The following is a 15,496-nucleotide window of genomic DNA, read 5'->3' on the forward strand; positions in this document are numbered from 1 at the left end:
AACAAACACTGATTAGAAAAAAAGGAAATAGAACAATTTAAGGTACGAGTAAGTTCACTAACAGAAAGTAGATTAAAAGAGAATTTTGGTAGACACAAAATAGATGATAAAGAAATTGATGAAGTCGGGTTCGCAGTTCCAGAACCCATGAAATAAGAAGTAGAACCATCAGCTAAAGTAACAGTAGAGGAAGTGAGATTAGACTGAAAAGCAGATAGAAGACTAGAATTACCTGTCATGTGATCTGTCGCACAAGAATCAATAACCTATTTGGATAAGGAAAACACAAGGCATATAGTGGATTTACCTGACTCAGCGATAGCAGTGACAGGGAAACTGGTAGGCTTTAGAGATGCCTGATACTGGGAAAACTGTGCAAAATCCTCTGCAGATACCAAAATAGTTTTCTCAGAGGAAGATATTATAGAATCTTCTGCTGCCATATTTGCCATCTGTGATCGTTGATTTTTCCTCTGAAGTTGCGGACAATTATATTTTGTATGGCCAGGCTCATGGCAATAATAACAAATGACTCCTCTTGAGTCTTGATTAGAACTAGCCTCCCCATTACGCTGATTACTTCTGTTGCCTGTAAATCCTTCTCTATTTCCTCTTCTATTACCCTGATGTCCATTTGGATTACGGCTAATAAGAGCACTACTGGCAGGCTGTGAAGATTGAGTACTCTCTGTAAGAAGGACCCGTGTGAATATTTCATGCAAAGAGGAAATCTCAGAACTGGAGAGAATCTAAGATATAGTAGTCTCATACTCTGAAGAAAGGCCTACAAGAAAACTCATAACAGTCAGTTGCTCCCGTTGGGCCTGCTGAACTTTCACATCAGGACTAAAAGACAATAATAAATTAAGTTCCTCATATACCAATTTAAAATCCATAAAATAAGCCGTGAGAGACTTATCCTCTTTCTCAGCATGGTAGAATGCCTTACAAACATCATAAATACGGGAGATATTCCCTTTACCAGAATACAGAAAATCTAAGTAATCCATCAATTCCTTAACAAATTCACAGTGATTAATTAAACTAATTATCTCACTGTGAATCGAGTTTTGAAGCTGCAAAAATAACCGAGCATCCTCCCTTAGCCAAGTTTGTCGTGTATCATCAGTAGGTGGGTCTTTAGTAAGGTGATCATCCTTATCAATGTTACGCAAATAGACCCTAACAGTCTTACTCCACTCCAGGTAATTTGAACCATTAAGTTTGTGTTTCGTGATCTTAGTCATCACTGGAATCACATCAGAAATAATATTCTTATTGTCTGCCATTTGTTGAGACAAAGAAAACTAACCGAAATGCTAATCCAAAGTGCTTACAGCCTCCCAAAATCACAAATCAAGTAAATACCGAAATAGGATCTAAGAGCCAAACCTTAAAAGTCCTTTAATGGTGTACTGGATCAGGCAACAGCACACAGTGGTGGAATGAGGGGGTTGAGGCAACGCCGGTGATGCTGATCGGAGTCGAAACGGCAGGTAGACGCGCTTCCACGCACTAGCGAGTGAAGAAATGGCGAGAACCTGAGTTGGGCGCGTGAGCCTTACGCACTTGGATTCCGACTACTGGATCAGAGGAGACGGCAGTCGGCGGCCAAGGTCTCTCCTGAGCTGGGTGGTGAGAACAAATAGTCACCCTAGATAGATGACCTAGGGTAATAGTGGGTTTCAGTCCAGAAACAAACAGGAAAGAAATTTCATATTTAGATTCCTTAATGAACCTGCTCTGATACCATGTAGAAAGAGATGATTCTCCTTATTTTCAATTAATCTATACATGGGTATATATATACAATTGATTCCTATAATTGTGTTTTACTAATTAGGAAGAAATCCTAAATAAGAAATCCTAAATAGGAATACAGAATATACAGAGAAATAATATAGTGATTGACTTTCCATAACAAAGTTGAAACCAATTAAATGGCAAAACTTGTCAACTTCCCAATAATACCTATGCATTATTAAGTTGACTACTAAAACCATCCAAAAAGTTGCATTTGAATATTATATGATATCTTTAAGTGTATATACAGGGATATAATGAGAAGAACTGAATGGCATATGCTTATTGGAAAACATATACAAGTGGACGAGTTTATCACAGCTTTATAGCAAAACTTGTCAACTTCCCAATAATACCTATGCATTATTAAGTTGACTACTAAAACCGTCCAAAAGCTAGTTTTGAATATTATATGATATCTTTAAGTGTATATACAGGGATATAATGAGAAAAACCGAATGGCATATGCTTCTTGGAAAACATATACAAGTGGACGAGTTTGTCACAGCTTTATTCTATAGTTATGGGGTGTTTTGGCAAGTGTCACCATAAAAAGAAAGGAAACAAATATCAAAGACCAGCTCCTACCACCGGAGGTACCTATCCTACCAATAAAGCTTATCGCGGTGGAGCTAACAAAAACAATTACAGTGACAATAAAGATGGTGGGATGGTCATTATGACTACTATGGCAGCTACTGCAGCCGCAGCCACTGTCTCCAGTGGCTGCACATGTGGCGGTGGAAGCAGCGCTTGTGGCGTAGGTGGCGGAGGTTGTGGCGGAGGTTATGGGGGCGGTGGAGGCTATTGAGCGTTGAGCTGTAAGAAATAAGTTTATTTTCCTCCTACTGTTCATTAGTTGATCATTACTTAATCTGCCTGTAAGAACTTTGTATACTTTTATGTGTATGTTTAGTATTCCAGTTTTAGACTTTATAACATATTAGTGGAGTAATTTATACGTACTTTTATAAACTATGGTTTGAGTATGTGATTTTAGGCCTTTTGTAAAATAAAAAAAAATATAGATAATTCTTAGAGAATATTCTTATTGTTTGAGTCTTTTATTTTTTCAAACCGAAAAATCAATAAAATTGAACTGATGGAAATTGAACCAGATTTCATATTAAGCCCAGGTCTCCCGTCCAAGCCCCTTACAGCCCAGCCTAAGTCTCTTCAAGAAAAGTAACCATCCCCTTTCCAAATCCTAACAGCCTCTCATATTCAAGCGTTCTCATCTCTTCTCTGTTCTCCTCTAGTCCCATCTCTGTGTATAGTGTCACTTCCCTCTCGCCGATGCTGTCTCATGCCTAGCCGCCTAACACTTGATTTTTCTCCCCATCTCAAGCTCAACTCGACATTTTTACCCTCACCCAACACCAACTGCTGGTGCATTTGCGTGCGCCTCCCAATGTGCATTTGCTGCTTGAAATCATTTGCCTCTTGCTGATGTGCGTCTCCCTCCCCTACTTTACTCTGCTTGTCAGTTCAAGGTGAGTCTTCTTCAACTTTTCAATAAAATACATACATAAAAGACTCTCCCTTCCCTGCAAATTAATGATCCTTTCACTGGTATAGGTGTTGATTTGTGATTCTATGATATTCTGTGATTCTAGGTCGATCTTTTGCAATTCTACTATTGCCTCTTTGCTCAATTTTCGAGTTGTGAAATCATAACCCGATAAGAGAATATTTGTTATTGATTTGTTGTTTGATGGTTTCAGCTTGTTAAGTACATATATGTTGTTTGTTGATTGTTGTTGATTTGTTATTTGAATTGTTGTGAAACCCAATTTGCCATGTTTATAACCTGTGAAATTCTAATATGAGGAAGGAATAGCAAAAATAACGTACTGAACTGAACAAAAAATCTTCGGTTCGGCTCGATTTGATTTTCAATATATATATATATATATATATATATTGTTGTCGTGAGTCCTCGATTGGGCTCCTGATTAAGAAGATAGTGGGTTGTCTGATTGTAAGCTTGAGAATGAAGATGGGTTACGTAACTTTTCTTTCTAGAGTCTTGTAATCACATTTCGAGTCGTTAGAGGTTGTCACTCCAGGATTTTAGGGTAACTCGGATGCTTTGAGAGCAGGGTCTCCAAGATTCTAGCCGAGAAGAGTTCTTGTGGGATAAGTTCTTATTCTAGCACATATCAAGCTATTTGAATGCCGAATCATTGGTCGTCTGACCTGAGCTATCTGAGTTATCATGTCTAAGCCCAGAGCTGGCAAGAAGATCTACTTTGACCACCAGCGGGTGAGCTAGACTGATCCAAGACTGCTTGAGATGAGCCACGCTCATGGGTCATGGAAACTAAACTAGGCCATCCAGCCCCTCGATTGACATGGTTCGGATTTGATTCAAATATTGGGTCATTCTACATTAATACTTCGATTCACTTTAGTTCTCATAATTTTAAAATTCAATTTTCCCGCTAATTCGGATTGATTTTATTCAAAACTGAACCGATTGATTACACATGTGAAAAATAAATACGGCATAAAAAGTTTTACTTAATAATTTATTTATTTATTTTTGACTTTGGGGGAAAAAATTTTTTTAACCCTTAGCACAACAATTTCTGAAATTTATATAGTATTTAATAATTTAGATATAAATATTTTTAAAATAAGATTTATTAAAAATTTTTAATTTATAATAATTATTATTTTTATAAATAATATTAATTTATTTAATATTTTTTATATGAAATCCAATTTATAATAACCACATCCTATTTGAAATCTATATTTATCATTCACATAGTACTAGACAACTTATTGATATTCTCCTATTTTTTTTTCCTTTATTTTTTTTTTTAAAAACATAGAACACAAATTCTTGAATATACTTAAAGAATCAATTGGTTATAGCATTTGAATATAAATCGAATTTATATGGTATTTAATAATTTATATATTAATATTTTTTTTAAGTAAATCACCGATATTTCCTAAACTACTAGGTTAGACCTAATTTTGCTCGCGCTGGAGAGACTCATTACAGGGATAAAGCACACCCAACAAAGATTTTCTCTATTCATAAAAATATATTAGAATTTTTGAAATATGATATATAATAAAATTTCAATTAATATTTATTATTATTGTTGTAAATAATAATTATTGATAAAGATATTTTTATCAATTTATAAGTTTATTTTCTCATTCGTATTTTTATATATACCAGTCATTGCAGCACATACATACTTAGCAAATAAAAAAAATAAAATTTGTTTTCAATTGTACTTTTAAATAATTTTTAAAATTAACGTATTTTTTTTTGTTTATTTAGATTATTTACTTTATTTTAAATTTTAAATATATAAATGTAAGAAATAAACATGTGCCTAAATTTCTATATGTATATTACACATATAAAACATGCATGAATTGAAAAAGAAATTATGCTAAAGGTGCCTTGATTATTATATCAGAAAGTAGTCTTTATGAACAAATAAATTAATTAATAATATTTAGGTTAAATAAAAAAAAGGCAACATGGCAGCTTAGGAGTGCAATTGTAGCCCAAAGAAACGCCCATCTGTGGATGTGTTACGCCTCAATTGGTCATATCTTAAGCCTATCTCTCCCAACATTCAGACGAAACCCATGGATCCTCCACAGAATTCAAAATACTATTGCGATACAAATCTCTTAATGGCCTAGAAGATCCTTTGGGCCCTGCCCAAAAGATTATGGGCAACGCTAGGATTCAATCAATGCTTTCCTCTGAAATAGTTCTCAACTGATGTAAGGCTCAACTTGACCCAAACTCTTGTCGATACATTACATATACTTAATGGCCAAGTTTTCTGGTGGAATAGTACCGGTTCGCTCTCAATGTCCAAGTCTTCATTTGTTTTTTCCTCACCAAAATTAATAAGCAACGCAACAGAAAGTTCCTCACAAGTTGAAAGCCAAATTAATCGGCAAAACTAGTCTATTTCCCAATAATACCTTGCATTCCCATTAAGTTGACTACTTCAACCATCCAATAGCCTAGTTTTGAATATAATGTGATATTCTTGAGTGTATATATAAGGATGTAATGAGAAGAACCAAGAGGCATATACTTCTCAGAAAACATATACAAGTCGACGAGTTTATCAAAGCTTTATTCTCTAGTTATGGGGTGTTTTGGCAAGCGTCACCACAAAAAGAAAGAAAACAAATATCAAAGACGACCAGCTCCTACCACTGGAGGTACCTATTCTACCAATAAAGCTAATCGCGGTGGAGCTAGCAAAAATAATTACAGCGACAATAGAGATGGTGGGATGGTCATTATGACTACTATGGCTGCTGAAGCCACTGTTTCCAGTGACAGCACTTGTGATGGAGGCAGCAGCGCTTGTGGCGGAGGGGGTGGAGGTTGTGGCGGCGGCGGCGGAGGTTGTGGGGGCGGAGGTTGTGGGGGCGGAGGCTGTTGAGCGTTGACCTGCAAGAGATAATATTATTTCGTCATACTACTGTTTCTGAATATATGTTCTTTATTAGTTGATCATTCTAAGTTGATTGTAAGTAATATGATTACGTTCTTGTATATGTTCAGTTTTAGACATTTTAAATTTATGTTTAACATATGTAGTAATAATTTATAAATCATTTTAAATTAATTACTCTACTCATTAATTTAATTTAAATTTATTTAAAATAATTTTTAATTTTTTTTTCATAACAATTAATTTTTAAATTCGAGATTTAATATTTTTAGGATTAAAAATTAATATTTTAAATAAAAATAATTTATATTTTATAAATTTATTTTTTCTTATTCCGGGTGGTACGCTTCAGTGAAAGAGCCCGCTGGACTAAGCTCGACCTTAGAATGTGTTGTCCAAAGCCTAATCCAATCTGTCTAAATGAATATAAAAATATTTTTAAATGAAAAAAATATAAAAATTTAGTTTTTTTTTCAATAAATTTAATTTATTTTTGAAAAATATACAAATATTCGAATTAATGATAAAAATAAATAATTATTAAAAATATAATAATTTTAATATAATTTTTATTCTTATAATTTATATATTTTCAAAAACTAACCTACTAGTAAATGGCCAATCTAACATGAAAATAAGTTTACTTTAATGAATTCGAAAACTTTTAACTTTACCTCGTAACGCTCATAAACAATTTCAGATATTTTCTAAAATTTTAATTAAAAATAATATTTTATTGGATACGTCATAAAAAAATTATATAAAGCAACGATAGATTTTGTTAAAAATAATTTTTGAATATAAAATATTATTAAATTAATATAATTAAATAATTTAATTTTAATTAAATTAATGTTATAAGTTTTTGAATAGGCTGACACTCTTTTAAATGATATTAATTTTTTTTTTTATTGTCTGTTTAGGTAAATTTGTTTTCTTTTATTGTTTGATATTTAATTTGATGATAATTTTATATATAAAAGGCTAAATGATAAAAATAATAAAAAAATTTTATGTCCATTGATTTTTATTGAACCTTTTAATTTTATTAATTTAATCATAAATTTTTCATATCATTTTTAATTTTAATAATAAATTTAATTAAAAATTATTAAAATCATTCATTGATAAATTATTTAAATTTTTTTATTTAAATATTGTGAGTTTAGAAAATATATTTAGTTTTATTAAATTTATTCAATAATTTTAAAATTTTTATTAATTAATTTTAACAAACTTTTTATTATAAAATAATATAATAATTCAATGATATAATTTTAATTTTTTTATCTTTATTTCTATTATACTTTTAATTTACATATTTTTCATTATTTTATCTAAAATTTTAAGCCTAACAACAGAAAAAAAATTCAAATATTCAAATATAAAATATTAATAAATAATATAATCAAAATAAATTAATTATGACTTTTAAAATAATAAGTATTTGATTCAGTAAAATAATATTTTTGTTTGATAATAATTGTTAAAGTGATTTAAAAAAATAAAATAATTGATTAATATTAATAATGTTGACAAATATTTGAATTATTTTTATCAATTAAATCATCCAATTAAGTTAATTATTAATATTGAAATTAATATGAAAATTTGATACTAAATTAATACAATTAAAAGATTTTGCTAAAATTTGAGAAAAATTTATAAAGGTTTGGAATTTTTAACTTATTTAGCTTATATAAAAATATTTATTTGATAAGAAATTTTTATCGAGAATAAAACTATGATAAGATCTTTACCTAAAATATATATTTTAATTAAAATTTTCCATTATTTGATAAGTTTTATTTTTTTTATAATATTTGAGTCTATTCTACTTTAATATTAGATTATTTATAAATATATTTACCTATAAATTTTCTGTTTTACATAATTTCTTACATTAATTTTTCTTTAAATAATTTTTAAAATAAAATAAAATTTGACACATTTTCCCTATATTATTCTTGAAAAGAAAATTACGTGTCTCATTTACAATTGAACGAATTTCGTCAAGCAAGCGTAAGCTGCAACAAGGTCAAGTCAACACAAAATTAAAGGACAGGAATGCCGCAACTGAAAAGTCAAAACTAAAAGTCAGTGCAACGCGCAATGAAACGTGTCTTGAAACAAACATTGCTTCGTAGCTTATCCTTCGTCATGTTCAAGTATATACCTACGTCCATTCAATTATTATAATTAATTTTTGCATTAAATAGATATATAAAATGAATTATATACACCTTCTTCTAAGCAAGAAATTGATATCCTAACTTGAATTCAACCTATACGTATGAAAGTAGAAGTTGAAAGACTATACGCACGTAAACATCTCTATAGAGATTCGGACCAATTCAAAACCAGAAGCAGAATTCCTTTCTGAGCTATATACTCATTGCAAGTGCAAGAACAAAGACTCATTAAACAGAAGAATCCGTGTTAGAATGATCATTTGAATTTTCAGTCTCAACCCCTTTGGGAAAAAGCCAAAAGAGATAACTATATAAGGAGTTTTATGTCACTGGGAGAACTCGTTTAACAAAGAAAGATGGAACCTTGGTTGATTATAATCATAGTTTGGTGTTCATTTGTGGCCTTGGGAGTCATTTTTGCTTTACTCAGACATGCAACAGGAACACATGGGGGTGGATTTCTTGGTAGTGGACATGGTAGAGGACATGACATCGAAGGTGGCAATTTTGAGGATGGAGGCGCAGGAGATTTCAATGATGGGGGAGGGGATACTTTTGCTGGGGTAGGAGGATCTGATTTTGGCGGTGGTGGAGCTGGGTCTGATTTTGGTGGTGGAGGTGGAGGCTGTGATTCTGGTGGTGGTGGAGGTGGAGGTGGAGGAGGTGGTGGCTGTGATTCTGGTGGTGGTGGGGGTGGAGGTGGAGGAGGGGGTGGCGGCGCTGGCGGCTGTTGATTGCTGACTCATGCACCAAAACATGGCACTCGGATGTTGGATGAACGCTAGAATGCTCGTTCGGCTGCCTGTAAAAAAGATAGCGCAATTTACAAATAATGTACAATTTAGGTCCTTTTACGTTAACTTTATTCTACTAATTTTTTTAGATAAACTTTATTCTGATAAATTGTTAACGTGAGATTGTGTATATACTTATATGTAGTTGTACATGGTGATAAATATATGGTAAATTTTTTTTAAAAAAAATTTAATTAAGTCTTTGATCGTCCTTCCTTCCCAGTTTTCTTAGCGGAATAAACTTTTATTGCAGAGTCTCTCTCAAAGTTAATTCATCTTTAGTTTCGATTTTTTTTATTTATTTATTTATTTATTTATCTTTAATTATATATTTTTTTATTTATCTATTTCAGCTTTTGTTGTGGTGGTGATTAGGGACATGTGAACTTTGATTAAGTTCATGCATAGATATTATATTTTTGGCATATAGCATTATTATTTTTGGCGGCAAACATCCTCAATCGGATGAATTTCCATTTGGTTCTTTGCATGTATGACATTCAAGTTGCATAAAAATATTCGTTTATGCTTCAAGTAATTGAGTGTTGAAAATGGCAAAGCAAATATATATATATATATATATATATATATATATATATATATATATATATATATATATATATATATATTTTCTAGAGAATGATATTTTATCTAAAATTCGTTAATTTCTGCTTACTTTCTATGAAAAAAACAATCTGAACATTGCAAAACTCTAGCTCAACACATCCAAATTGCAAATCCTTACTTACATGGATAGGGTAGAGGTTTACATCAATCAACATTCTTCCTCTGCTACCCTCCAATATAATAATAATGATGATAAAAAAATTTAGACATCATGTGCCAAAACTACGATCTCCAACTTCTCCAAGTCCAGGAACCATAAATCTGAAAAAGATTAAACAAGCATAGGCGTTAGGCACCTCCTTTTAATGTTGAAACTGATGTAACTCTAATGTGTGCACAATGGCATAGACAGGTACTTACCCTTTGTGATTGACTGTAGGATCAATGATATTCCAGTGTAAACGTGAAGCCTGCAAAATCACAAAGCATTAAAACCATTAGAAACGGTTAAATTTTAAATTAAATTAAAAAAGTAGTTTATCTTGCTTACACAGGAAACTTCTTGCTGAGCTTTTGAAAAGGCTGGAGGAGCAGCCACTGCAGATATCTGTTACAACTTACACGGCAGCTTTCATTCAGCAGATTGCTAATCAAACTTCAAAGATAGAGAAAAGAAATAGCTTTCCACTTGCACTTGCTCATTAACACTGCATAAGCAACTATCAAATACATATATCTAATAAAAAACATTTCATCAAGCTCAAAAATATAGATGGAATATAGATTGATTGACATCAATGTAGCATATTTGCACCAAGCAAATCCCAAAAGTAATTTTCCCATTCGAGTATGAATATTGTAATGTGCACAGAAGAGAAAATTTGTTGAATTGAATTGAGCCAGTACCAGCTTTCTCTTCCAGCCAAAAAAGACCTCATCATTTATGCTTCTCTCCCCCTCCACAAATACCAAGAACATTTCTGTACACTTTTTTTTTCAGCACATCTTCAGCATGTTACATTTTGAAAACTCTAGTGGCCTCTATTTTTACTTGTTTCCTGAGTGAATAAATTAACAGCAAAACTACTTAGGACCTTTTGGCAGATGCAGACAGTGTTCATGCTATGGATCAATCCACAGATCACTTGTCATATGAGACTTGCTCATCAATTCCATAAATTCTTTTTCACATATCCAATGCCAATCGTTCCACAAATTCAAAATATATCTTACATTCATAATTATGCAAAAAGAAACCATCAAGCAGAGTAATGATCCTATTATTTCTACTGTTGAAGGTGAAAGATAATCTTATGAAAAGCAAGAAAGTACAAAGTAAAAATTTAGATCATTTAATTTTTTCAAAAGAAAATTCAAATACCTCCATAAGAAGTAATAAAACAATGGGGTAGAACAGCTAAAGCACAACATACACCAACCTAGCCTTTGACACATGAAGTTGCTCGTGAAGATATCAACTGCATGTCAAATTTCACAAATGCAAGAAAGATTCGTTATAAACTAGTTACCACTCTTGTTTGTATGTTCTCAACCCCACATTCCTTAATGAGATCAACAGTTGCCACTATCGTGCCACCTAAAATCAAACAAAAATGCCTCAAAATCCAAAATCAAAAGATACAGGAAAAACTACTGAAAAAAAAAAGGTGCTTGAAGATGCAACAAAATTCTGCTAATGAAATGTGAACATTTAAGCACATTACACAATGCATGACTGAGATGAAGTTATGAGACAAGAAAGGCTGGAAAAATTTTTTTTGAAAAAAAAAAAAAAAGGTTTCATGCTGCCAACATTCTTCTTTCTAAAGTGTGGCAAAAGTGGCTATGCTGAAGTATGAGAAGTAGTGAATAACTGTGCATATACCCTAAGTTTCCCTGCACAATTATTGCATTTCATTATTGGATCCCCTCTTCTACCCACCTCAAACAACAACACACGCCCCCCCACCCCCCCGCCCCCTCTCTCCCTGCCACCTCCTCATTGTTCCTTTAAATGGGGCAGAGCATATAACATTGTTCAAATAATGAATTCCAATGCTAATATTAGTGTAAAATTTTGAAGACTTAGCGAGACATTAATATTTGTTTTTCCCATAAAAGTTAGCAAGATAATAGGCGCTCCATTTCTTTGGTCAAACGAAAACCAAGTCAATTCTAAGGAAAATGACTATTCTGGACCTTTAAAAACTAATAAGGCATGTTTTCTATAAGGAAACTCCATGGTCATATAGCCATTAGAATACTGTCTGTCCCTGATCATCTCTGCCCGTCACCAGCCACCGGGGGGTTGACATCCTTCACCAGTGACAGCCACAATTTACTCTACAATTGTATGATTTTCTCATATATTCAACTATAAATAGAAAATTTTGAAATTCTTATAAGTGTAAAATTGTAATAATATGATTTATTGAAAGAAATCAATATTTTCTGATATGAAATACTTCCCAATTGATTTTCAATATTATCATCAAACAACAAAAAATAGTTTTTTAGAAAATATTTCCCATAGAAAAATTAATTTTCATGAAACAAATAGAGTATTAATGATGTTTTACATCAACTTTTAGTAGCTGACCATGAAACTCAACCAAGCCTTAGTCCTAATTTAATTTCAGGTTGTAGACTCTCAAAGCTTAATGCCCATGTAATGCAAGAATAATAGGATAATTATCGTATCATGACATCAAAAATTTCCTTCATTTTGAAGGACCAATCTTTTGATCAGACAACAAGACTAAGTGATGTAGAACCAAGAACGTTCAAAAGAGCAAAATAAAAAAAAATTATCAAATTTTATTAATTACGTCAATAATAATCATAATAAACTCTACCAAAATGCCTAGATTACATAGATATTTATAGTCTAATAACTAGACTTACCACTACCAGGATTATGAATCCCAAAATAAGAAAATATTGAACCACTATTGAAATGCCAAACCAACAGCAAGAAATTTTAGAAAAAAAAAATCCTAAATAATTAAAATACTAATTCCTAAATAAATTTCGTAAATAGTAGAAACTTGAACTTCCTGATTGTACTAAAACTAAAAATCTGAATTAAATATCTTAATTTTACAATGAAATTTTAAATCAAAATAATTCCTAAATTTAGTTTTCCTTGACTACATTTATAGGCTTCTTAATACTGTGAAATGAAGACGAGAAATACAACAAAGACTATCATCAAGACATGATAAACATAAACAGACATGATCAGGAATGCACCCAATAAGAAGGTAACATTAACTGTTGCCAGCATAGGATCCACCACAAATACTCGAGAATCTTTGGGGAAATTTTCAGGTAACCTAAAGGAATTGCAAAATGTGAAAGAGTGTCACACAAACTAGAAGCAATTTTTCCAATTCATCAATGTTTGAAAACAATAGATGACAAGAAAGAGCTACTCAATATAAACAGGGTGTAAAGTAAAAAAAATCATTTATTTGACAGAAAAAGCTTACTTGTTCAGATATATTGTTGGTTGAAGTGTATCCTCATCTCCGCCTATCCCTTAATTTCTAAAAGGTGAAGAGAAAGAGGCAGAAGGTTAAAATTCATAAACCAACCCAAAACTTCAAAATCAACTAGGTTCAAAACAACCTGCCCTACTTTTAGAACAATTATATGGATCGCCTATTTTTCCCTGTTTAAATGATGGGCTACCTAATGGGTAGTATCATATCCATCCCTTAACACCTGATGAAAGATGGATTTGGTCCCAAGCCTATGGATGTTAATTATGATGATTGTATATGCAATGAAATCCAAGGGAACAATCCTTCACTTTACAACCCTATAATTATACTCTTCAAATTAAATATGGATTCATCTTTATATATATATATATATATATAGCCTTTTCTTACCTATATGGTAGGTTTTTGTTGCAGGCAATATTGATGATGCATGTTCTGCAAGAGCAAGACCAGCTCTCAAGATTGGAACAACCTAGAAAATTAATAGAATATTTCGGTCAATGACCCAAAAAGCAGCACCTAAGATTCCCTAGATTATACTTATACAATAAATTAACATAATACTCTCAACCTCATAATAGGTGTGGGGTGGGGGGAAATGATCGACATTAAAATAAAAATAGATACGTATGCATATAAGGCGAGCCAAAATAAATAAAGTACTAAAAATATTTTGTAACCATTAACCAACCGCCACATTCTCCCTTGGATCAATAAATTCGACTGAGGCAACACCCATTGGTGACTGAATCTCCCCAGTGATTGTAGGCTGCCAGAAAGACCCAATAGAAGTAAGAGGAAAACATCATCAAAATCACTTTGAGAGAGTATTTGTTTTCCCTATCCATGAAAGATGTAGCTTTCTAGAATAGATAGATCTAGGTGCAATCAAGAAGTGATGCTTAGCATTATATAAGTCATCAATTCTAGTGAAGGAACAACCTTACGAAGAAAAAGACTTCACCTGATTGTTTTCAAGCACTATTAAAAGTTTTGTACAACTGCTGCTGCTTCTAACTCCATTATTCATTGACAGTTTAGAATTAATTAAAGCAAAACAACATTTTTTGATACATGATAGAAACTAATCCAATGCCTATCCTGTACCATCAGTAATTTGGTTAAATTACCAATTTTCTATTTATCCATATTATGCATACAGACATTATATGCATTTATGCACATGCACAAAGAGAGTGCACAAAGAGAGGGAGGTAAAGAAAGTTCTGTAAAGTAGCAAGAACATTTATAAGAAAAATATTTGTGATGATGTCCTGGATATCAATGTAGCAGTAAGGGAAAGACTTGTGGCTTTTATCACCTAGATGCACGGAAACAGGAGGCGGGAGCGTTTCCCCGTTCTGGAAACGTTTCCGGCAAACAGGAGGAGGGAGCGTTTCCTCGTTCTGGAAACGTTTCCTTGCCGAAAACGTTAGGACACGGCGAGGAAACCTCTCCGGGTCGTTTCCGCAATTCCTTGAAATCGGAAACGCGTTTCCTTCGCTGGACACGCGTTTCTTAAAAAAAAAACAAAAAAAGTCGCACCTCCAAGAAGAAAGAAAGGAGAAGGCAAAGAAAAAGAAGAAGAAGAAGAAGAGGAGAAGGAGGAGGAGTACCTGGTGGGGCAGCGTGCCAGCGATGGCAGGTGACTGGTCTCTGCTTCCTTCCCCATCCGATGCTCTGCCAATCAGCTCCCTTCCCCGATGGCGCTGCTCCTTCTTCCATGGCTCTGCTCCTTCCCCAAATCCTAATATCCACGTTATTTCCTATTTGAAAATTTTTTTTTAATCATTATTTTTTTATTCAATTTTTACTGTATTAAAACTTTAAATCTTTATTTTCAGTATTTTAATATTAATTTTATTATTTTATATATTTATTATTTCAATTATTTATAATTATAAATATATAAATAATTTAATTAAAATACCGTTTCCCATGTCCATTTCCGCATTTCCCTATGCGTTTCCGTTTCGGTGCTACCTGGTTTATCACTTGCATAAATCAGCCTTTACCTAAAATTTGTTTACATCAAACGTATCACTTTCATTCCAATACCTAACAAAATAAGCATTTAGTAACTTACCAACCAAGCCCCTGAAGCTTCATAAATTAGCCGAAGAGGTTTTAGGTCAGGGAGGTTTGGTCGAAGAGGGATGCGGAGTGGATTTGCCAGCGAC

At 32.5% G+C, this 15,496-nt stretch overlaps 1 protein-coding gene and 2 long non-coding RNA genes across 9 annotated transcripts; 2 read left to right on the forward strand and 1 right to left on the reverse strand.

The window, feature by feature from the left end:
• Nucleotides 1-2,975: 2,975 nt before the first annotated feature.
• LOC110662446 (uncharacterized) lies at nucleotides 2,976-4,251 on the forward strand. 2 transcript variants are annotated; one of them, XR_002496290.2, is made up of 2 exons: nucleotides 2,976-3,296; nucleotides 3,382-4,251. It is a non-coding gene; the product is annotated as an uncharacterized LOC110662446 (long non-coding RNA). The 2 variants fall into 2 exon arrangements; XR_002496288.2 differs by having other exon boundaries at nucleotides 3,420-4,251.
• A 4,118-nt stretch (nucleotides 4,252-8,369) lies between these two features.
• Nucleotides 8,370-9,183, forward strand: LOC110662410 (uncharacterized). The gene is made up of 2 exons (XM_021821366.2): nucleotides 8,370-8,425; nucleotides 8,880-9,183. The coding sequence occupies exons 1-2, from the start codon at nucleotides 8,370-8,372 to the stop codon at nucleotides 9,181-9,183; spliced, it is 360 nt and encodes a 119-aa protein (XP_021677058.2).
• A 762-nt stretch (nucleotides 9,184-9,945) lies between these two features.
• LOC131179912 (uncharacterized) lies at nucleotides 9,946-15,123 on the reverse strand. Of its 6 annotated transcripts, none has more exons than XR_009148873.1 (7): nucleotides 14,933-15,123; nucleotides 13,707-14,085; nucleotides 13,302-13,358; nucleotides 13,085-13,145; nucleotides 10,361-11,407; nucleotides 10,231-10,280; nucleotides 9,946-10,131 (listed from the first exon to the last, which is right to left on the reverse strand). It is a non-coding gene; the product is annotated as an uncharacterized LOC131179912 (long non-coding RNA). The 6 variants fall into 6 exon arrangements; XR_009148874.1 differs by lacking the exon at nucleotides 14,933-15,123 and adding an exon at nucleotides 14,638-14,885; XR_009148876.1 differs by lacking the exon at nucleotides 14,933-15,123 and having other exon boundaries at nucleotides 13,707-13,788; nucleotides 13,997-14,885.
• Between the last annotated feature and the right edge of the window lie 373 nt (nucleotides 15,124-15,496).

Source organism: Hevea brasiliensis, chromosome 5 (genome assembly GCF_030052815.1).
Source record: "Hevea brasiliensis isolate MT/VB/25A 57/8 chromosome 5, ASM3005281v1, whole genome shotgun sequence".
Taxonomy (NCBI): domain Eukaryota; kingdom Viridiplantae; phylum Streptophyta; class Magnoliopsida; order Malpighiales; family Euphorbiaceae; genus Hevea; species Hevea brasiliensis.